The 22,138-nt window shown below is 38.9% G+C and overlaps 1 protein-coding gene across 1 annotated transcript in view; it reads right to left on the bottom strand.

The window, feature by feature from the left end:
- Positions 1-7,089: 7,089 nt before the first annotated feature.
- The window catches only part of LOC110210469 (uncharacterized), a 59,835-nt gene continuing 44,786 nt past the window's right edge, over positions 7,090-22,138 (bottom strand). The window contains 5 exon segments of the mRNA XM_078149146.1: positions 7,090-8,145; positions 8,906-9,019; positions 12,643-12,769; positions 13,163-13,247; positions 21,469-21,733. Of these exon segments, the coding sequence (XP_078005272.1) occupies positions 7,238-8,145; positions 8,906-9,019; positions 12,643-12,769; positions 13,163-13,247; positions 21,469-21,733 (1,499 nt within the window). The 3' untranslated portion in view covers positions 7,090-7,237.

Genomic DNA, 22,138 nt, shown 5'->3' on the forward strand with positions numbered 1-22,138 from the left:
CAAAAGCAAGAAGACTCAAGTTTGTTTGCAGTTTAAATTGTTCGTCTAACTTCTTACTCTCCTCAATTAGTCCTTGGTGAACAGGTTTATTGCATTCACTCAGGCAGTAATTTCACGTGCTGGAATATCTCACATCAGTGAGAAGAAGTCTTCGGCACCTGCTTACTGCTATATGATATGCTATTATAAACACCGACTGGCACAAGTTTTACAGTTTTAAAGACAGGATGGAAGTCCCTTGAATAGGCCGGAGCAGGGGTGGGGATCCTGCGGCCACGTGCAGGTTCCCCATCCCTGGGCTAGAGCAATAGGGATTAGATTTCTATAAATCAACACGTTTATCTTTTAATACAACATAGGCAGTCTATTTGACATTTTGATTACATTCAAAGTATTCTCCGTCTTGAGCACTTGACAATTTTTAAAGTGTTCCAAATAGTATTTCTAGCTTTCCAATTTCCGCTGTATTATTTACCATATTAGATTTTTCACACACTGGGATTATATATATTTGAATACCTATAAAATCAGTAAGAGCACTTTGTCTTCAAAACAATTGTCCCTACTATATAATAGCTATAATAATAATAATAATAATAATAATAATAATAATAACTAGCACTTATATAGTGCTTCAAAGTTTGCAAAATGCTTTATGTATAATATCTTATTTAATCCTCACAACAACCCTGGGAAGTAAATGCTATTATTATTCCTGTTTACAGACAAGGAAACTGAGGCAGACAGAGGTTAAGTGATTTGCCCAGAGTCACACACCTCAGACAATCCTGTCTGAATACAGGTCTTCCTGACTCCAGACCTTTGATGAGGAAATTGAGGCAAACAGGTTAAATCACTTTCCCAGTATCACACAACTAGTAAGCATCTGCAGGGGTTCTTGAACTCAAGTTTCCTCTGACTAAATCCAGTTCTCTATGCGCTACACTACCACCCACCTCCGGCTCTGATTCATAAATCAGGCACAGGATCTTTTGAGAACTGTTTCTTCATATCCTTTGACCATTAATCTAATCTAGAGGCAGCTAGGTGGCACCATAGTGCACAGAGCACTGGGCCTGGAGGCAGGAAGACCTGAGTTCAAATTTAGCCTCAAATGCTTACCTGGGCAAGTTAATCTCTGCTTCTATTTCCTCAACTGTAAAATGAGAATAATCATAGCATCTATCTCCCAGGGATAGGGTAGGATAGAATGAAATATCTGTAAAGCACTTAGAACAGTACCTGGCACATAGTAGGAGCTATATAAATGTTTGTTCCCTTCCCTTTCCCTATTGGGAAATGGCTTTTGGATATCTCTCTATCCACATATTCATATATATGTATATACATATTATATATGTGTGTATAGTTCTATATGAGTGTGTGTATGTGTATAGGTGTGTGTGTTAGTTGTTTAAATATCTTGGTTATCAAACCCTTAACTGAGAAAATTGCTAGACTTTTTTCCCCCATTCAACTACTTGCTGTATTATCCTAGATAATCATTTTGTTTGTGTAAAAGTCTTTTGATTTCATTTAATCAAAATGATCTGTTTTATCTTTTGCAATGACCTCTATCCCTTCCTACCCATAACTGTGAAAGGCATATTATCTGCTTCTTTTTTAGCTTTTTTTAATGGCATGTTCTTTATGGTTATTCTTCCCATTTACATTGCATATGTATGTATTTTAGCTCTGCTTCATTCTACATATCAATTTTGAATTTATTATGGAATGCAGCATAAGGTATTGTTCTTACCTTAATTTCTGTCTAATTATTTTCACATTTTACCCAGTGGTTCTTTTCAAATAGGAAGTTCTTTCCTAATATATGTTTTCAGGTTGATCAAACACTGGGTTATTGAATTCCATTGTATCTGATTTTCCCTTGTATGGTCAATTCCACTAATTTTTCTTCTCTATTTTTTTTTATCAGTACCAAATGGTTTTTTATGACTGCTGCTTTATAGTATTATTTGAGGTCTGGAAGTGTTATTACTCCTTCATTTCTAGCTTTTTTCATTATTTCTCTCATATTCTATATCTTTTGTTTCTTCAAATTAATTTTATGGTTTTGTTGGGTGCTGTAAAATATCCCTTTGATAATTTGATTAGAGTAGCATTAAAACTATAGATTACCTTGGTAGTATTGATATTTTATTGTATTGGCATATTATGGTATATTCATGAGCTCAATCAAATATTCTTCCAGCTATTTAAGTTGTTTTTTTCTCTAAGAAGCACTTTGTAATTGAATCTAAGTGTTGAAGCTGTTTTGATAGATTGATCCCCAAATATTTCAATTCATTTTGTATTTATTTGGAATGGGATTTCATTTTCTATTATTGCCTCCTGAATTTTGTTATTATGTAGAAATTATGTTATTTTTGTGAGTTAATTTTGTAACTTTCAACTTTGCCAAAGCTGTTATCTCAATTACTGTCTTTGATGATTCCCTAAGATTTTCTAAGTAAACCCTCAGATCATCAGCAAATACAGATAGTTTTATCTCCCTTTTGTCTATCTTTATGCTTGTTTTCTTATCTTATGGTATTCCTAACATTTTTTAGAATTACAAGAAATTTGTTTATTATGTCACCTTTGTTTTCAAATATATCTCCTCCCTCACCCCTCCCCAGTGAGCTATCCCTTGTAACAAAGATTTAAGGGAAAAAAGTAATTTAGCAAAATCAACTCAAGTCTGAAGGCCTATGCAAAATTTCATACACAGAATCTTTCACATCTGTGAAGAAAGAAGGGAAATATATTCTTTCAATTTTTCTCCAGGTCCAAGTTTGGTCATTATAATTGCACAGCATTCAGTTTCTTTGTTCCTTCATATAATATTGTAGTCATTCTGTATACTGTCTTCCTGGTTCTACTTATTTCATTCTGCATCAGTTCATATGTCTTCCCATGCTTCTCTCAATTCTTCATATTTATGATCTCTTGCATTGATTTTGTATAAAAATATTTAAATTTTATAGTTAAAAGTGTCTGTTTTATTTTTTTCTATTTCTCAATTTTTTGGTTATAGATTTATTAATTCTCTCTCTAATTATAATTCTGCTTTAGAGTTGAATCCTGGGTTTCAGATCTATTCTCCCACTCTGAAATGAAGAGAAAATAAAAGTCATGCTTTCTATACCATAAAGAAGGAAAATGCTATAAGTATAAAGAAAACTAAATTAAATGTCTACTGAAGATTCGTGGTAATGGCAGCTTTCAAAAACCTCAAGCCCAGGGAGAGGTGGAAGTAGGGAGTAGGTGACAAATTCTCTAAGCAAGGTAAACAGAGAATATGAGATGATCTATCTAGGAACCTGGTAGAGGTAATAAGGGCAATAGGTCATGCAGTACAAAAGATTGATAAACAATAATATCAAAGAATGATTCAGAAAAAGGATCGGATCTGAGAAAAATGAAATCAGTGAGTAAGGAGAGGGGAGAGTAATAGCTGACGGGTGGCAAAATTTGAATATGAAAAGAGAATTAGAATCTCAATTGAGAAGAAAATAACCTCTCACCTTGTCTGAAAAGAAGCGTTTTTCTACCTGGGTCTTTGGCACATGCCTTGGGACTACTGAGAACTCCCTCTCAATAAACTGCTGGGTTGCTCTTCCGAAGGATTCCTATCTATCTGTCCGGTTTAGTCTCACTCCCTTCCTCACTTACCTAAAGTGGTATTTCTTGGGCCCTCTCTCTTCAGGCATTCATGTCTCTCTCCCTTTCTCTGATAGGAAGATTACATGAGATTTAGAAATGGGAAGCCCAGTTAGAAGCTCTGGCTCAAGTGGAGAATTCATGTCAGGGAAAAGTAAGATGACTTGGTAGTGTGGGCCTAGACTGTGGAAAACCTTGAATGTTAAAGTAAGGTTAAACTTAATCCTACTAGCAGCGGAGACCCATTAAAAGCTTTGAACAAGTATTTGTAATAATAATAGGAAAAAGCACTTATATAGCACCTACTCTGTGCCACTTTGCCTAGCCATTTTTACAAATATTATCTCATTTGATAAAACAACCATGGGAGGTGGGTGCTATTATTACGTCCATTCTAAAATTGAGGAAATTGAGGTAGAGATTAAATGATTTGACCAAGGTCACACATCTAGTAAGTGTCAGAGGCTAGATTTGAATTCAGGACTTCCCAACTACAGGCTTGGTATTCTATCCACTGTACCACCAGTTTCCTCTAATAGCAATGTTTAGTAAGATTAATCTAGCAAAAATATGCAGGATGGACTGTGTAAGGACAGCTTGGAGGTAGGAGGTCAGACAGTAAACTAATGCAGTAGACCAGACATAGATAAGGGCCTTAACTGGGGAAGTATCAGTGTGAATAGAAAGGATGTGTGTAAGAAAAATCATAAATTAAAAATGGACAGGTTTTGATCCAAAAAGATTTTAAGGTCAGGTCTGAAAAATAGGATACAGCTGATGCCATTGACAGGAATGGGTCACTTGGAAAGGGAAACTGATTTGGGACGAAGAAGATAAGTTTAGTTAAGTTTAAGATGATAGGGGACAACCAAACGAAGATGTCTCATGACCGTAGATTATAAAGACCCAGATTCTTAGTCATGTGTTCTTTAAGATGCTGGGGGATGGGGTGAAGGAGCCGGGGTTAAGGGCTCCCACCCCATCCTGCTACAATATCCTGGCCCTATCATCCTCAGTTGTGAGGAACTAGTTATATTTCTCAACCTGGATACTCTACGGTTTTCATAGGCAGCTGTTTCCCGTTTTCATTTGCCCCATTTGGCCTATTTGTCTTCACTTGTCCCCTCAGATCTGGCATCTTGGTTCCCCTTGCATTCTCTACTTGGCCAGATCCCACTGATACTGTTATGTGACAGTACGTTAAAACTTTTCCTTCTCTGGTTTAGTGAGAATGACCTGGGGTTGCCACTCCAGATTTAAGTTTAAGGCAACGTTAGGGGAGTAAAGGGAGGCATGTAGATTTAGTGATTGGTTGCCTGTCCAAATTAGTCATTTAATTTCCAGCACTCTGTTACAGGGCTCTGAAATAGCTGTAGATTTGGAATCATTAACATAGAGGTAATAACTAACGCCATAAGAATAAGGTTTTTCCAAGGAATAAATGCAAACACAAAAAGCCAGGGACTGAGCCTCAGGGAAAAACCTTTTACCGGCAAGAAGAAAAAAACACAGTGGTTAGAGACAGAAGTGGTAACGTCATTAAAACAAAGGAGAGTTCAAAGAAGACAGTAGTTGAAAGGGTCATGTAGAGATGTAGACATGCATGCCTGTGCCTAGCACAAATGTGTGGCAAATATTAAGCACTTAAAATGATTTTTTTATTCATTCACTCATTCATTTGTCCACATCAACTCCATTTGTGGCTGTCAGCTCTACATCTCTTAGAAACTTGCCTTGGATCCAACCCAAAGATAAGAACTAAGAAAAGGTATAATAATATTTTTAAAGAAAAACATTAAAATGAAGCCAAACACTGTATATTAATGGCCAGTCTTGGCCCTAAATATGAATAAAATACATATCCTTTCTTTCCTTGAAGAGATGGGGTCCTATGGGCGCAAAACATCAGATACAGTATACTATGCCAGGTGAGGAGGCACAAGAAAAGGTGTTCAGGGGTGGTGGCACTGGATGTATTCAGAAACAACTGATGTAAAAGCAAAATGCATCCTGACACTTTTAAGTCAATTTTTAAAAATCACTAGTGCCCTTTTAAGAGAAGTCATAGTTGAGGGCACAAGGTTAAGGAGTAAATGAGTAATGAAAAAGTAGGGGCAAGGCTTGCAGGAGTGATGGGCCTCCTGTCATACCCGACGGTGAGGCTGGACAACCAGCTTGGATCAATGGGACAACCAATTGTACCAAGAACTAGAATGCAAGAAGATCCAGTTAGGAGAAATGGATTGGATCCAAGGCAAGAGAAGTAGAGCTAACAGCTAAAAACAAAGCTGGAGTGGACAAACAAATAAGTGAATGAATTAAAAAAAATCCTTTTGAATGCTTAGTATTTGCCATACATTGTATTAGGCACAGGGATGCAAAAGCAAGACAATCTCTGCCCTCAAAGAGTTTACATTCTAATTAGAGAAAAAGATTGTTCTCTAATTAGAAGGTAATTTATATATACATATATATATGCATATATGCACATATAATTTATACAGGATGTAATTTATATGTATACATATATACACACAAATATACACATATACATATATATATTGGGAGGGGGTTGTCTGGGAACGGAGTGGTCTGGTAAGTCACAGATTTTAAGTGGAGGCAACAGAGAAATCAATTACCACTTCCTTTTCTGTGACAAAGGTATATTGAGTTGATTACTGTTCCCAGAGCAAAAGGTAGAAAGAGGGGTGAAGCAGATGGCAATAGCCTGAATAGGGATAGCAAAGGGCTGAATGGGATGTTAAGCATGGTCTGGGGCCAGGTAGACATAGTGGGTTAGATGTATTTGCTCTCACCAATCAGAACAGCTCAACCCTACTGGATCAACATCTCCAAAGAAGTTGGAGGCCTGGGCTGGCTTGGTCTCCAGAGGTAGTCTGAAAAGTATTGCTTCAAATGGGGAAGGGGAAAGGAGGGACGGGGAAGAGGGCAAGATGCCCAGGCATGCAAGCACAAGTTTTCTGGTAGATGACTGATTGGGATACAAAGCATGGTCTGAGGTCAGGTTCATGTCCTCTAGAAGATCTGAATGTTTATTATAAGCTGTTCTCCAATGGACTAAAATAATTAAAAATCCTGACATGCATTTAATGCTTTTAGCTATAGTGTCCCAAGGATTTGAGGCTCTAAACCATTAATGGAGGGTATGGAGAAAAAATACTCATAATTAGGTAGGGGAAGATTTATGACTTAAAGAGGATGAGGGAAATTGAAGTTTCCTTTTGAGTTGTGTCTGTCTCAAGTTGAGGCCAGCAAGGACAGCAAGAAACATTTCTTGAGAAGTTTTTAGTTAATTTTGTATTTAAAGTACTTGAGGCCAGGCTCATGACATATTACCTACAGACCACTTACTCAGAGAGTTTGATAGCAAAAGGAAGGAGAAAATTTAAATAGTAAGAAGAAAAGTTAACAGGCTTCAACAACAGGTTTATTTAGGTTAGGGGAGTCAACATCAAGTTTTTAATGGAGTCTGTGGTCCCACCTTGACTCTTGAGCATTTAATAAAGTGACAAGTCTGGCTGAAGTTTTCCCTCAATTCATGATATTCCTAGGATCATTCTTTGGCATAGCGTCGTTGATGTTGGATAACAGATGACTTGCGACTGAAAACTTTCCCACATACACTACATTCATAAGGTTTTTCTCCAGTATGAGTTATTTGATGTCGGTTAAGGTGCCTTCTCAAGTTGAAGGCTTTCCCACATTCACCGCATTCATAGAGCTTCTCTTTACTATGAATCTTCTGATGTTGAGTAAGGGATGATCTGTCAAAGAAGGCTTTCCCGCATTCATCACATTCATAGGGCTTCTCTCCAGTATGAATTCTCTCATGTATGATAAGAGTTGAACGATCAAAGAAGGCTTTTCCACATTCATTACATTCATAGGGTCTTTGTCCTGTGTGAGTCATTTGATGTCTCCTAAGGCTACTGCTATGTCTGAAGGCTTTACCACATTCATTACATTTGTAGGGACTCTCTCCAGTATGAATTCTCTGATGTCTGGTAAGATTTGAGCAGTTAAAGAAGGCTTTCCCACATTCGTCACATTCATAGGGCTTCTCTCCAGTATGAATTCTTTCATGAATAGTAAGGGATGAACAGTCAAAGAAAGCTTTCCCACATTCATTACATTCATAGGGTCTTTCTCCTGTGTGAGTAATCTGATGTCTCCGAAGGCTACTTCTGTGCCTGAAGGTTTTCCCACATAAATTACATTCAGGGCCTCTCTCCTTACTGGAATTTTTTTGGTCACTTATTGACTTGATCTTGAGACTTCTCTTATGGGAAACAGATTTTCTCCTTGTCTTCCCTTCAGAATTTTCTCTTTTCTTCTCCAATTTAACCTCAGGTACAGTAACTTCTCTTGTGAATCTTTCCACTAATATTTCTGATGATTCCACTTCTTCAGAAATGCTCTGCTTTAGAGTTGACCCCTGGGTCTCAGGTTTACTCTCCCTCTCTGAAATCAAAAGAAAACACAAAGTAATGTATTCCATGTGCTTTTTAAAAGGCAAATCTCTGGGGCAGCTAGGTGGTGCAGTGGATAGAGCACTAGCCCTGGAGTCAGGAGGACCTGAGTTCAAATCTGGCCTCAGACCAAACACTTGACACTTACTAGCTGTGTGACCCTAGGCAAGTCACTTAACCCCAATTGCCTTAAAAAAAATTAAAAAAAAAAAAGGAAAATATCTGGTTGAAAGTGGATAAGATAAAAATGTCTCCTGGATCACCCACATTATTGGGATGGTCTTCTAAATAGACTTGTAAACTGAGAAGAGGCTAGAAAATAGAAGACAAAGAATTGTGAAGGAGAGAAAGGTGAGCAAAATATATGATCGAGCCTATCCAGGAGTTAAGGTAATCTGATTCTCATCATCCTTAAGAGGAGGAGATATTGATGAGGAGAAATATCCAGGAATGCATAAGGATGAGGACATGATCTGGGAAGATAAAACTTTCATTGAAAAAAGGATGGTTTCTGGAAAGATGAAGAGAGAGAAAGAGTCAGGGGCTAACAAAATAAAGAGGAGAGCAGAAGAATCACTGTTGAGGGGAAAAAAAATCTTCCACCCCTATTGCCACAAAATGGGAAACAGCTTTCCAGCATGGGTCCTGGGAATCAACAATCTCAGCAGGTATTGGGGTCACTGAGAAGGCCCCCTCACTAACCACTTGGGCTATTATTTCCATTAAGTCTTACCTGTCAGTCTCTTACTCACCCAAATAGGAATTTCTTGAGATCTCTCCTTCTTCAATTCTTTGTAAATCAAGCATCCATGGCTCTTCCCCTTGCTCCAAATGAAAGATCATATCAGGTTTAGAAATGGGGAACCCTGTTTATAAAGAAGGGGATGAAACACAGCAGTTTGTCCTGGAGACACAAAAATTGTTTCAAAAGTCAATCCTGGCCTTTTTTCCTCCCACTATACTTTGGTGCCTCCCTATTAAGACAGGATATGAAAGCCAAGAGTCACCAAGATTTCTGAAGGAGGTTCAAGCTTATTTCTAGAGCCTTTGGGGAAAAAAAAAAAAGGACAGGGAAAAGTACTTCTTATGGAAAGTGAAGGGTTACAAATGAAGTTGCTCATTTCCAGCTATGGAAACATTAAATATAGAATTTTCAAAAAGAAACCTTTGGTCTGAATGATGAACACAATTGGGCAATTCAGAGGCTCTCCAGTTCTTACCAATTCTCTTTGGTATTTCTGCACCTTAAGAGCTGCTCAAGATGGAGGACCCTTCTCCCTTTATATAGCTACTCACTAGACCCTTGTTCTCTTCTTTCCTTGGTGTTTTTTCATGGTCAAAACTAGTATAAACTTTCTTCAGTCTATTTCCTATCCTTATCAGATGTTCACCAGTTCTTAGGCACACTATTTTTATCTTTTTTAAAAATTATTTTTAAAAATAAAATCTTTCTTTTATTGGCAACCCTATCCCTAGCTCCTCTTCCCTTCCAGTTGAAAAAAAGAAAAGCAAACCCCTTGTAACAAATAAGCATAGTCAAACAAAATAAACTTCCACATTGGCCTTGTCCGAAAATGTCTATCTTATTCTGCATCTCGAGTCCATCTGTCAGAAGGTGGGCAGCATGCTTCATTATTAGTCCTGTGGAATTGTGGCTGGCCATTGCGTTAATTTCTTCAGTTTTTCAATGTTCACACTGCTTTTCCGTATGGAGCCCTTCCTAGCCCTTCTCTCAGATTGTTTTGAGAAAATTAAGTTTTTCTTCTATTTAGTGTTCAGGACTCTCCTTAAGCTGAACAGGGAAAATAGACTGATACCTTTCTCACCTCCATCTTTACTTTAGGTTCTCTTACTGCTGGCTTCCCCAAATTCTAATTTTTTCCTCCCCTGTATTTCCTCACCATAATTTATAACACAGGTATTTCAGTTTTTCCTTAATGCTAGTTGGATATTCAGTTATATGTTTTGAGGTATTTAAGGAAGGAGCTCTTGACTTCTAGACATACCATTTTTTAATTCCACATGTGGCTCTTGCCTGCTCTGACCCCTTTCTAGTCTTTCCCTCAACTTCTAAATTAATGTGCTTTTTCTGACCTATACCTAATCTTCCTGTTATTATTCTTGAAATACTCAGGTCTTCTGAGGTCCTCATGTTCTCTAGAACACCATTACTGACTGTTCCTTGTAAAATCAATAGGACCTTATGCTCACCTTCACTGTTAGATAGCAGTTACTAATTTCAAAGCATTTCCTATGGACATTAAACTCCACCACTAAACTCTCATTTTGATGCTTCAACATGGCATAAAAGTGTTTTCAAAAATTATGGCAATTAGGGGTAGCTAGGTGGTGCAGTGAATAGAGCTCTGGCCTTGGAGTCAGGAGGACCTGAGTTCAAATCCAGCCTCAGACACATAATACTCACTAGCTGTGTGACTCTGGGCAAGTCACTTAACCCCAATTGCCCTCATAAAAAAAAAAAAAAGAATGGTTGGACCAGTTCATAGCTCTATCAATAGTGTATTAGTTTTTCTATTTTCCCACATCCCCTCCATCATCGGTCATTTTCCATTTCTGTCACGTTAGTCAATCTGATGGGTGCAATGTGGTACCTCTGAGTTGTTTTAATTTGCATTTGCCTAAATATTAGTGATTTAGAACATTTTTTCATGTGACTATTGACAGCTTTGAATTCTTTTTTTAAAATTAATTTATTTTGATTTATCAACAATCACTTCCATATGCTTTTAAGTTTAAAATTCCCCCTCCCTCCCCACATCCCTCCCCAAGACGGCACACAATCTGATATAGGCTATACATATACATTCCTAATAAACATATTTTCACATTAGTGATGTTGTAAGTCAGAATTAGAACCAATAGGAGGAAGCACCAGAAAGAGGAAACAAAAGTCAACAGAAGAAAAAAAAATAACAAATAGTATGCTTCGATCTGCATTCAAACTCCACAATTCTTTCTTTGGATGTGGATAGCATTTTCCATCATGAGGCCTTTGGAGATGTCTTAGATCCTTGTATTCCTGGGAAGGGGTAAGTTTATCAACATTAGTCATCGCACAACGTGGCTGTTATTGTGTACAACGTTCTCTTGGTTCTGCTCATTTCACTCGGCATCAGACCATACAAGTCTTTCCAGGTTTTTCTGAAGTCAGCCTATTCATCATTTCTTATAGCACAATAGTATTCCATTACATTCATATACCATAACTTGTTTCAGCCATTCCCCAATTGATGGGCATCCTCCCAATTTCCAATTCTTTGCCACCACAAAAAGAGCTGCTATGAATATTTTTGTACATGTGGGTCCTTTTCCCATTTGTATGATCTCTTTGGGATAAAGCCCTAGAAGTCATAGCTTTGATTTCTTCTTCTGAAAACTGCTTGTTCATATCCTTTGTGACCATTTATCAGTTAGAGAATGGCTCTTATTTTTGTAAATTTGGTTCAATTCCCCATACATTTGAGAAACTTCTAGACATACCATTTTTTAATTCCACATGTGGCTCTTGCCTGCTCTGACCCCTTTCTAGTCTTTCCCTCAACTTCTAAATTAATGTGCTTTTCTGACCTATACCTAATCTTCCTGTTATTATTCTGAAATACTCAGATCTTCTGAGGTCCTCATGTTCTCTAGAACACCATTACTGACTGTTCCTTGTAAAATCAATAGGACCTTACGCTCACCTTCACTGTTAGACAGCAGTTACTAATTTCAAAGCATTTCCTATGGACATTAAACTCCACCACTAAACTCTCATTTTGATGCTTCAACATGGCATAAAAGTGTTTTCAAAAATTATGGCAATTAGGGGTAGCTAGGTGGTGCAGTGAATAGAGCTCTGGCTCTATATCAGAGAAACTTCCAATAAAATTTTTTCTCCCAGCTTCCTGCTTTCCTTCTAATTTTGGCTGTACTGGCTTTGTTTGTGCAAAATCCTTTTAATGAAATCAAAATTACCCATTTTACCTCCTGGGATCCTCTCTATCTCTTGTTTGGGCATAAACTCTTCCCTTATCCATAGACCTGAAAGGTAATTTTTCCATACTCCATTAATGTGCTTATGATATCATCCTTTATGTCTAAATCATGTATGCCTTTTGAGCTTATCTTGGTATATGGTGTGAGATGTTGGTCTATGCCTAGTTTTTGCCAAACTCAATTTTTCCAGCAATTTTGCTGAACAGTGAGTTCTTGCCCCAATAGCTTGTATGTTTGAATTTATCAAATACTAGGTTACTGTGGTCATTTACTTATGTATATCATGTACCTAATCTATTCCATTGTTAAACCACTCTTTTCTCATTCAGTAGATTGTTTTGATGATTACCACTTTGTAGTATAGTATACCAGCTAAGATCTGATATAAGCACTTAATTTAAAAAAGTAATTTAATTATTTCCATTTATGCTAAAAGAATATTTTCTTTATGCTGTACAGATTCTGAATTGCCGAATGAAACTATCCTTACCCAGTGAGATGAGGTTTCTATAGTTCTCCAACATTACATCTCTATACAGGTCCCTCTGAGCTGGGTTCAGTTGCTGCCACTCCTCTTGAGTGAAGTTCACAGCCACATCCTTGAATGTCACTGATTCCTGAAACAAACACATTCTTGGTCACCCTGGACCCTCCTCCTCAGAAAAGGGAGTTGATTAAATGCACTACAGAGATAGATGAAGTAGGTCTGATGAAATCAAGGGCTCTAAGTCCTTTGGAATAAGGCCAGAGATAGAGGTATGAGGCTTAAGGCAGAAAGCATCTCATCTCCAAGTCACTGGGCCTATCCCTGGGTCACAGTGAGGGAAGGCACTAGAGGAGGAAGCATTACTTACAGTCCATCATCCACCAAGATGGGGCAGTTTCCTAGGGATGAAGAATTGGGGGCTCTGGTTCCTGGCAGAGATGCTTCATGACGAGGGAAGAAAAAGTATACATATTCTGGACATTATTACTGCATTTCAGGAAAAAGAAAGGAAAGATCAATTCACCTGGGGCCTGGTTGTAAACAACACAGGAGCCATTTCTTCTTCTGTATTTCCCTCCAGGAGAAAGTCAAGGTCCAGAGATACAAGGCTGTTGAAAGAGAATGAGGACATGAGGTAGCCTGGACTCATTTTGCAATTCCCAGAATCTGTACATAACAGTTTGGTAGGATTTTTCCCACCTGCTTCATACCTTGCGAAGAGAGGGGACAGAAGGAGTCCAGACATAGCTGCTCTGCTCCCTCTCCAGATAAGGCAGAAGAACCAAGATGGGGCCTGAGATGTTGTAACCTATTACCAAGAACAGCTTGGGTTCTGAGTCAGGAATGTGGCTTGACTTAACGTCTCGGTCCTCACCTAGTTCGGTGTACTACAGTGAAAAGAGATCACTGGCTCTGGAGTCAGAATACCTGAGTTCAAATACTGCCTCTGTCACTTAGTATCTGTGTGAGCTTGGGCAAGTCACTTAACCTCTCCGGACCTCAATTTCCTCACCGGTAAAATGAAGCTAGTTGGACTTGACGACCTCAAGGGTCCTTTCAAGCTCTATTCCTACGAACTACACACCTTGACATCTCTGCCTCCAGCCTCCTTCACTGAGGGAAAATCATTCTCATTCTCTTCCTTGTTTCACATACTTTATGAAGAATTAATTCCAAAATGGCCTACATGACACAGAATCAGAAAGGTGCTGAGTAGCTGTGCCTCTGATAATCTAGGTGACCACAGCTTCTCATCTGCTCTCTGGCTATGACTTGGGACTAAAAATCAATGGGAGTGGGAACAGAAACCACTCACCAAAATCTGTTTCATGGTTTTTAGTGACACCTCACGTCACCGAACCAACAAGTCTAAGAAGGGGAAAGGATCTCAGAGGCCATCTAGCATACTTTGTACCTGAATAGAAAGCCCTTCCAGAGCATACCTGTCCAGTGGCTACATAGTCCATGGGGACCTCTACTACAGGGGATCCTCTCCTCTCCTCAGGTGGCCTATTCCGCCATTGGACAGCTTCCCTACATGGTGACTTAATCTGCTTTCTCACAGCTCTTCCCTTGGCCAGGGGCCAAGCACAATAAGTCTAGCCCCCTTCCACACAAGTTATCCCTATCCGCTCTAAACCTTCTCTCCTCCCTGCTAAACATTTCTAACTCTTTTCATTGAGACTTGTATGGAATATTTTCTAGTCCTTCATGGATATAAGCAGATGTCTAAAGAGTGGAAGACCCCTCCCCCATCATGCATGCTAGTTTCCATAAGTATACACTTTAGTTTTTCTACTGATTTAAAACTTTTTCTTTTTTTTATAATGAACTTAAATACAAAGACTCCAATATACAAAAAAGAACATATGTGAAACCTCCATGACATAGTTTCCTTTAAAAAACTGCATATTTTTATTGTGATTTAAGGAATGATAAACATGAAAAATACAAAGAAACAAGAAGTATTGTATAAACCAACACAAACTGAAGGGGAACCAGGAAAATAATATGCCCAATGACTATAACAATGTAAATGGAAAGAACAAAAGAAGTAAAAAAATGCTGTGAAATTATGACAAAGCTTGGTTCCAAAAGAGTTAAGAGAATGCATCTTCCTCTATTTTTTGCAGAGGCAGGAAACTATGGATCATCGCATATGTCAGACTCAGTCGAAGTGTTCATTGGCTTTTGATTTTTTTTTAATACAGAATGTCTCTATGGGAGGGAGGACATATAGATATAGATATATAGATACACTGAAAAATGAAGATGACATAAAAACAAAAAATACTGATTTTTAAAATTTCTCCCAAAGCCCATATTATATCTAACAAGATTCTAGCAAAACTGTCTTTATCTGAACTCATTTTCCTTTCTAATGTGTATTTTTTTTACATTTTACTAATGCTCTTTCTTTTTACATTTGTTATTTCCTCCCAAAGATCACACACCTCCCCCATCCATTTTCCAATCTGACTTCCCTAAAAAGTAGCACTCAGAAAAATGAACACGTCCTCCAGACACAGCCTTGATCAGGGCAGCAAATCGCAGGGCAATTGTCCCTGTTGTTCTCAACAGTGACCTCTCTAGACACAGCCTTTAATAGCTGGGGGGTTTGGGGGTTTTTGGCCTTTTTGCCGTATCCCACTGCCAACTCACACAGAACTTGAAGAAGTTGATTAAAACCTTCAAATCTTTTTTCATAGGAAATGTTGTCTAGCCATACCTCCCCCTTCCTATGCCTGTGCTACTGAATTTTTGAACCCAAATGTTTAACTTTACCTTTATCTGTATAAATATATCTGCTGTGGCTAGGTGGCACAGTGGATAAGCATTTGAAGTTAGGAGTACTTGAGTTCAAATCTGGCCTCAAACACTCGCTGTATGACCCTAGACAAGTTACTTAACCTGTTTACTTAAGTTTCCTCAACTGTAATATGGGGGAATAGCACCCACCTCCTAGAGTTGTTGTGAGAATCAAATGAGATAATAATTGTGCTTGACACAATGCTATAGTAGCTACCATTGCTATTAAATTTAATCTCACTTGATTTATTATTCAGGCCTATCAAGATCTTTTTGAATCTTGACTCTGCCACCTAATCTATTACCTCTTTCTTTAAACTTCATATGATTTGCAGTTTAAGAAACATGCCATTTACCTTTCAAGTTATTACAGATTGATGAATAAATAGTACAGGGCCAAAGACCAAATAAGAAACTCCAACAGAGAAATCCTTCCATGGTGTCAATGACTCACTGATGTCTTCTCTTCAATTTTGGATAGTCAATTTGTTCCAAATACACATAATTTTGTTATCATTTAGCTCAGGCTTTCTTACCTACTTTTTGTCATGGACCCCTTTGGCAGTCTGGTGAAGTCCATGGACCACTTTTCAGAATAATGTTTTTAAATGCATCACAATAAAATTCATCAGTTTATAAAGGAAACCAATTATACTGAAATAATCATAAAAACATTTTCAAAAAGAAGTTCACAGATCAGAGGTTAAGAACTTTGATCTAGCTCAAACAGCTCCAATTTATATATAATCACCACATTAAACTTTGCTGAAATCTTTAAATCTATATATCATGTGGATACCATTCCCCTGACCTTGCAAGTCCATTTACCTTGTGAAAAACAGAAATAAGTTTAATCTAGTAAGACTTGTTCTTAATAAAGTAATGCTGAAATTTAGAGACCAACACCTTCCCTTTCTAAAGACTGACACTACCAACCTTTTAATTATCTGGCCTAGAATCTTCCCAGGAATGGAAGTCAAGCTCACTGATAAAGTCTGTAGTTCACCTTCTTCCCTCTTTTGAAAATCGGAATGTTTGCTCTTTTTAAGTCCCTTAGCAACCTTCCTGTTCTCAAAGATCTTTCAGAGATCATAGCCAACTATTCAGGAATCACATCTGTCAGTTCTCTCTTTATCTAAGATGCAATTCTTCTGGGCCTGGTAACTTGATTTCTTTGAGGGCAGAGAAATGCTGCCTGATTGTCTCCTGATTTATCTTTGGTTTCCACTCCCTGGTAAAAATGTTTGTTCTACCTTCAGTTCCAAAGGCCATTTCCCCTAAAAATCAAAAGCAAAATAATATTTGAGTATTTCATCTACCTCACTGTCATCTGTTGTTCCATCTGTCCCTAATAACAATTATATACTTTCTTTGGGACTCCTCTTGACCCCAACATAGTTAAAACAAACAAATAAATCCCCTTTTTGTTGGCCTTAGCTTTCCTTGCCAGCCTCATTCTGGGCTTGAGAGTACCCTATAGAATTGTTATGACCATGTTTTTTTGTGAAGTTCCATCTATTTTTTTTATTGTATTTATTATTTTGTTTTTTCCCAGTTACAAGTAAAAACAATTTTTAACATTTGTTTTTAAAACTTTGAGTTCCAAATTCTCTCCCTTCCTCCCTCCCCACCCCCCTCACTGAGAAAGCAAGCATTTGATATAGGTTATATATGTCTACCCAACTTTTTAAAATGAGTTTGTTAATGAGTACCCTAGATGGCCACATCAGTCTTTTTGGGGAGCTTGCCTTTTTCTTCCTCACAAAAATAATTTCCCTATATGTCATTAGTTTTTTTTTAATTGGTACACTGTTTTCTTTTTTATTTTTTTCCCCTTTTAGATATTATGAATTTGACAAATGTCAAGAAATATGAACATCCCTATCTAAAAATAAATAGAAAAAGAGGACTGCATATAAAACCACAAGTCTTTGATACACATAGCTTGGGTTTTGTCTATCTGTTTATTTTTTAAAATAAGTTTTTATTAATGTCTTTTTTTATATCACCATAATCTTCCTCAGTATCCTTTCCCCACCCCCTCCAAAACATTATCCCATATAATAATTATTTTACCAAGACAAAAAAAAGGAGGAAAAAACTAATATAACTGATCAATTCATTAAAAAAACTCTGAAACTATAAAAAATGTTCCACACTTGTGGACTCCCTACCTCTGCAAATGGGATGGGGGAGGGCGTCTTCTCATGTCTCTTCTTCCCAGCCACGCTTGTTCTTTAGAATTTGGCAATATTCACTGTAGATTGTTTTGTGTGGTTGCTCTTTCCATTTACATTGCTGTAGTCATTGTGTATATGTTTTCTGGCTCTGCTTGCTTCACTCTGCATCAGTTCATATAGACCTTTCCATTCTTTCTGTTTCTAAAGTAATATGATAGTCCCAACACTGCTCTGCTTGTTTCTTTCCCTTTAAGAACCTCATTCTCCTCCCTTTTGTAACTTAGAAAAGAATGTCCCTGCTTTAATAAAAACAGAACAGAATAGAATAAAGTTACTGTCTGCATGTTGTCTCTCCCATTATACTGAGTTCCCCATTACACTTGATAGTAGACACTGCTTTGCTTTGTTTTTAAACTTTCTTTGTAGCTCCAGTGTCTGGTTCATAGCAGGGGCTTAATAAATGCTTATTGACTTGACTCTCATACTTTCTTTTTCAGTGGATGTCTTTGTGTTACATACTTAACAGAAAATATTTCAGACCATACACTGTGGGTTTATCATATGTTGTCATTTTATTTCACAGACCCTACATCTGTGCTTTCACCCTTTCCTTAGAAGAATCAGAGAATTCACAGAATTTAAAGGTGGACAGGATTTCAATTGGTCATTTAGTCCAACCTATAACCAAAGGGAAACCTGTTATACTCAAATGGTTATCTAGACCCTACTTAAAATCTTCTAATGAGTGAGAACCCACTTCTGTGAAAGGCAACCTGTTCTACTCTTGGAATGCTTAGTTAGGAAGTTTTTTCTGACATCAAGTCTCAATTCCTTTCTTTCCATATTCTACCCATTGCTACTGGTTCTATACTATGGGACCAAACTGGGCAAGTCTAATCCAACGTACATATAACAATTCTTTACACATATGGCCATAGTGATCACGGTTCTGCACCCCTACTCCACCCCAAAGGCTCTAAACATCCCTTGGTCCTTCAACTAATCTTCATGTGGCATCTTCATCATCTTGGCTGCCTTCCTAGACAAGTTCTAGGAAGGGTGGTCTTCCTCTTCCTGTATGCTATCTCCTCTACCCCTCCATCCTATCTTCCTCTATCACCTTTGGGATCTCAAGCCCACAATTATCCCCTTCCTCTCCTGAATCTTCAATCTCTTCTTCTCCACAGATTCTTTCTTCCTATTGTGAAGCACCCATAGGTCTCCTCTGAGAGCTTATCTTAAATAAACTCTTTTTTAACCCTACTTTCCCTTTAGGTGTTTTTTCTTTCTCTCACTGTAAAACCCCTTAAATGTTTTATTTCTACTTTAGGATGACACCATACTGTAAGTAACAACAAACGTTCCTTGAAAAGAATATAAAAACAACTTAAATTTATACCAGTTAATATGATTATATATTTAATGAGATACATAATCACTATGGTACATGGTAAAAAGGCATATATGCTAAACAGATTAATACAGTAAATACTTTTACTAAAAAAAAAAAACCAAGCATGTCTAAAGTCAGCTAGAGAAAAGATGATTCCTGAGAGGTGGAAAGAGAATGGAATGTTTGTGGCCTATAAGCCCTTAATGTGCCACTAGGAGATGGTCACTGTTCTGCTTTCAAATTCCCTAAAAGGTCTTATTTTAGATGCAGGTGTTGCTCAGTCTTAAACCTCCCAAGTAAAATTTAAGCTCCTTCAGGGCAGGGGCTGGTGTTCTGGGGTTTTTTTAGCCTTATATTTCCAGGGCCTGAGTGTGGTAAGTACATAATAAATGGTTGCTGAATGAATTGAAAGGTAGTGAAAGTAGACAATTTATAAGATCTCAGAAAACTGAGAAAGAGAAATAAAGGAATCTGTTCAGGATTACATAGTTACTAAGCAGAAGCACTAGGACACCAACACAGAACTAATTCCCAATCCAGTCCTCTTTCGGCCACATCCCATTACCAGAGGTCTGACCATGCTGAGGTCAGTAGCAAGGTCCTAGTGTGGACTCAAGCTGGGCAGTGATATGCTCAATTCTGAAAGATTATGTTGGGCTGAGGGTGGAAGAGACTGGAGGTAGGAAGACCAGCTGGGCAGATGTGCTGATCAGGGTTGGACTAGGGTGGCAGCAATAGGAATGAAGAAGAAATTGTCAAACTGCAGAGCTCCTTCCAAAGGACAGAAATTACAAGACTTGGTCAAAGTCTACAAGACTTCTACCTGGAAGTCTGGAGAACTGAGGCGCCAGACTACTCTACCAAATCAGTCATTTACTCATCAGCAAGTATTTATTAAGTGCATATCATGTGCCAGGCACTGTGCTAAGCACTAGGGAAACAAAGAAAAGCAGCAAGTGGCCTGTGCCCTCACCATGCACACATTCTAACTCCTGAAAATTAGTTCAGGCACTTTCAGAGAAACCCAGACCAGCACCCACACAAACACCTGCAGGCACAATGCTCCACCCCGGGGTTCCTTCAAAGCTTAGCTCAAATCCCACCTTCTGCAGGTCTTTTCCAGTCCCATTCTCTCTTACCCCCTTCCCTCTGAGACTACCTCTCATTTACACTGTATTTATTTTGTAGGTACAGCTGTTTACACATTGTCTCCCCTTTTAGAACTGGGCAGGGACTGTGTTTTGTCTTGCTTTGTATCCCAGTGCTTAGCATAGTGCATGGTACATAGTAAGCACTTAAATGCTTATTTCCACTCTCCACTGTCAAAGGTGATCTTCCTAAAGCCTAACCATGTCATACTCCCTCCCCACCCCCAACACGCTCAATACACTCCAATGGCTTTCCATTGTCTCCAATATAAAATCCTCTATCTGGCATTCATAGCCTTTCATAACTTACCCCACCCCTACCTTTCCAGCCTTCTTATCTCTATTCCCCAACGAATACTTTTTGATGCTGTGACCCCAGCCTCTTTTCCGTCCCATGATCAGGAACCTTCACCTCTCGTGGGCATGCTCCCTGGCTGTCTCCCACCCCTGGGATGCTCTCCAACTCCATCTCCACCTCCTGGCTTCCTTCTGGTTGCACCTAAAATCTCACTTTACCAGAAGACTTTTCTCAGTGCTTGTGACTTCCCTCTTTTGATTACTTCCCATTTATCTGCATACATGATGTTTGGGGATAGTGGTTTGCGTGTTGTCTCCCCCCCGACACACACCTTAGACTGCGAGCTTTCCGAGGGCAGAGAATGTCTTCTGCCTTTCTTTGTGCCCCCAATGCTTAGCACAGTGCCTGGCACACGGTAGGCACTGAACAAATATTATGTCTCAGTTGACAATTTCCCATTTATCCTGTCTATAGCTTGCTCCTACATATATGCTCCTTGTCTCTCCCACTTGATTATAAGTTCCTTGAGGGCAAAGCCTACCTTTCGCCCCTTTACATATACCCAGAGCTTAACACGGTGCCTGGCACACAGCAGGCGTTTAATAAATATCGATGGTGTCTCTGTTATTTCCTATTTCTCCTGTCTATAGCTTGTTCCTGCATATGTTTGCTTGTCTCCCCCATTGCACTGTAAGCTCCTCGAGGGCAGGGGCTGCCTTTTGCCTCTTTTTGTCTCCCCAGCGCTTAGCACAGACCCTGGGCACACAATAGGCGCTTAATAAATGCGTGACGCCTTGACCAGATAGGTTGACGGACACCCAAACAGACTCCCCGGAGCCCAGAACCCAGGCTCCCGCTGCTGCAGACCGGAGGAAAGTCCGGTTGTCGGCGGTACGGGTATCCCGCCCCACCTTTCCCAGGCTCCGCTTGCCACCGACCAGCCCTCCCGACACAACCCCAATCACAGCAGCGCGCGCGCGGCACTCCCGGCGTGGGCTTTACCTCCAGATCGAGTGGGGTCCAGATTCCTGGGAGCGGAGTCCGCCGCACAGCTGCGCCTGCGCACACGCCAGCGGTCGAACTACCCGCAGCCTTCTTCGGGCCTCTTCCGCTTCCTCCGTCCAGACTTCATTTCCCAAAGGCCTCGGGGGCGCTCCGTTCCCGGGCAGGCTTGGAGATAGATGCTGGGAAACGGAATCTGAGCTTGTCCCTACGGATTCTGGGAAATACAGTCCCCGCTGGACCACTTCTTGGCAGAGGTGACGTGCTGAAGCATGATCAAAGAGTAAATTTGTTTTGATTTATTAACTATGTTTATTTGTTGTGCGGGAGGCCTTTGGGGGTGCGGGTAAGGATGGAAATAGCGATAGTGATGCACGAAAGAAAAAGAAGAGAAAGAATACAGCAGCAATGATTTTTTTTTAAAAAATTGCGAACTTAAACACTAAATAAGATGAGCATTTTCATGTACAAATTAAAACAGTGGAAGATTGAACATAAACCCATGAATCTGTTGTAACTTTTTTTTTATGGTCATGCAAAACAAATTCCCTTATTAGTCATGTCAAAGAAAGAAAGAAAGAAAAGAAAATATGCTTCAGTCTGTTTCTTGAGTGTATTGGCTCTGTCTGGAGGTGGATATGTTGCGTATTTCATCATGAGTCCTTTGGAA

The sequence above is a fragment of the Phascolarctos cinereus genome, unplaced genomic scaffold (genome assembly GCF_003287225.1).
Source record: "Phascolarctos cinereus isolate Bilbo 61053 unplaced genomic scaffold, phaCin_HiC Scaffold_2;HRSCAF=192, whole genome shotgun sequence".
Classification (NCBI taxonomy): domain Eukaryota; kingdom Metazoa; phylum Chordata; class Mammalia; order Diprotodontia; family Phascolarctidae; genus Phascolarctos; species Phascolarctos cinereus.